This window comes from Tupaia chinensis, unplaced genomic scaffold (genome assembly GCF_000334495.1).
Source record: "Tupaia chinensis unplaced genomic scaffold, TupChi_1.0 Scaffold140548_1, whole genome shotgun sequence".
Taxonomy (NCBI): domain Eukaryota; kingdom Metazoa; phylum Chordata; class Mammalia; order Scandentia; family Tupaiidae; genus Tupaia; species Tupaia belangeri.
In genome coordinates, this window is record NW_006200423.1 from 1,226,845 (window position 1) to 1,228,465 (window position 1,621).

Here is a 1,621-nt window from a genome sequence, read left to right on the forward strand (position 1 = left end):
GAGGCTGGCCCCGGTCTCGAACGTCCGGCCGACCCCGGCGCGCCCCGCGCCCGCTGACAGCCCTGCCGCGCTCGAGCTGTGCGCTCCGGGCTCCGCGGCCTCGGCCCCTTGGACTCCCGCCCCTCCGTCTCTACCCTCCCGCCCCTCGTGCGGATCGCTTCGCCACCGCTCGCCTCGCCCGGTGCCCGGCCGTTTCTCCATTTCTCGGCCCCCCTCTTCTTGAGTACTTCGCCCCCTGCATTTGGGGACAGGGGCAGGCAAGGGGGCGGGAGGAGCGTCGGGAGAAGGCAGCGAGGCCCGCAGCAGAGGGAGGAGAGTCGCGGGCCGTGGGGAGGAGACCCCACGCCGCCCTTGCTGGTCATCTCCCGCCCCGCCCCTGCGCACGCTCCCTCGCGGGCGAGCTACTTTCGGACGAGGAAAGTGAGGGCGGCCCTGGGTGACAGCGCCGCGGGGCCAGTCCCGGGGAAGACGAGCGTCTGCTCGCGTCTAGTCCGTCGCGCTTCCAGCCAGGGCACAGCCCGGACTGAGGATGGCTTCCACCACCACCTGCACCAGGTTCACCGACGAGTATCAGCTTTTCGAGGAGCTCGGAAAGTAAGCGCCCGTGCCCGGCATCCGCGCGTCCCCTTTCCAACAGAGGGCGGGTCGCTTTGCCCCCGACCCATGGGCCTTGGACGTGGGGCAAGGGAGTTGGGGGGACCCGAGAGGGAGGAGGGCAACTGGCTGGTCAGCCTGGGGAAGAAACTGTCTTAGGAAGGGGAAAGATCCTTCACCTCGCGTGTGGCCCATTCCGATCATCCCTAGCCCACCTTTTCCCGCTCCCCCACCCTCTTGCACCGAGACTTAGTGAATTTACGATCTCTGCAGTTGTAGCTGTCATCCTGAGAAGTGTGCGTGGTGCGTGTGTGTGTTTGGAGAGGAAACAAGAACCCATGTAAAATGCAACATAGATCATGTTTTCTGTAAATAGAGATGCCTCCTAGTTAGCCGGCTTGTCGGCGTAGGACCCACGTATGGATGAGAACTCGCTGCCCCAGACGGTGCCATATTTATTGATGCCGAAAGTTCAACTTGGCGTACAGTGTATTTCACATCCAGTAGTTGTTCTGTCCAGGAAAAGGGCCACCCAACAGAACCCAACCCCCCTGCCCCACATCCACGGTTATTCTTGGCTCTGGAGTTCTTGCTCACCCTCGTTCTTCCCAGGATTTTCCTGTGCATCTTTGCATTCTCTGGGAGGATTTATTTATCCGGGCAGTGGGAAAGCCCTCTGGAGACTGGGAGAGCACTTCCCAAGGGTAGCCTAGCGTGATAGAAAAGGACTTCCTACTCCCGACTGGCAGAACTACTTAGAGATGTTGAGGAAGGGGACAGGGGGACCTCCTGAAGACCTGTGCAAAGTGATCTGGGAGCCCAGGCGCAAATACTGATTTATGTAGCACCAAAGCCAATTCCTCCATTGACAGTTTCAGCTATTACTTATGAAGGGGGTGCGTGGACGTGTAAGATGATGATGTGTACAATTAAATAAAAGGAAATGCAAGTATGTTAAAATATTATAAAAATTATTTCCATATATATGTCTATATTGCCTGCAGTTAAAACATGGAGAATATGTCGG

The 1,621-nt window shown here is 58.4% G+C and overlaps 1 protein-coding gene across 14 annotated transcripts in view; it reads left to right on the plus strand.

Annotated features, from left to right (window-relative positions):
- Positions 1–459: 459 nt before the first annotated feature.
- CAMK2D (calcium/calmodulin dependent protein kinase II delta) overlaps positions 460–1,621 on the plus strand; it is a 318,884-nt gene continuing 317,722 nt past the window's right edge. For all 14 annotated transcript variants that reach the window (XM_006162795.3, XM_006162800.3, XM_006162799.3 and 11 more), the window contains exon 1: positions 460–594. In XM_006162795.3, the coding sequence (XP_006162857.1) occupies positions 530–594 (65 nt within the window). In that variant the 5' untranslated portion in view covers positions 460–529. The remainder of the gene's footprint in view (positions 595–1,621) is intronic.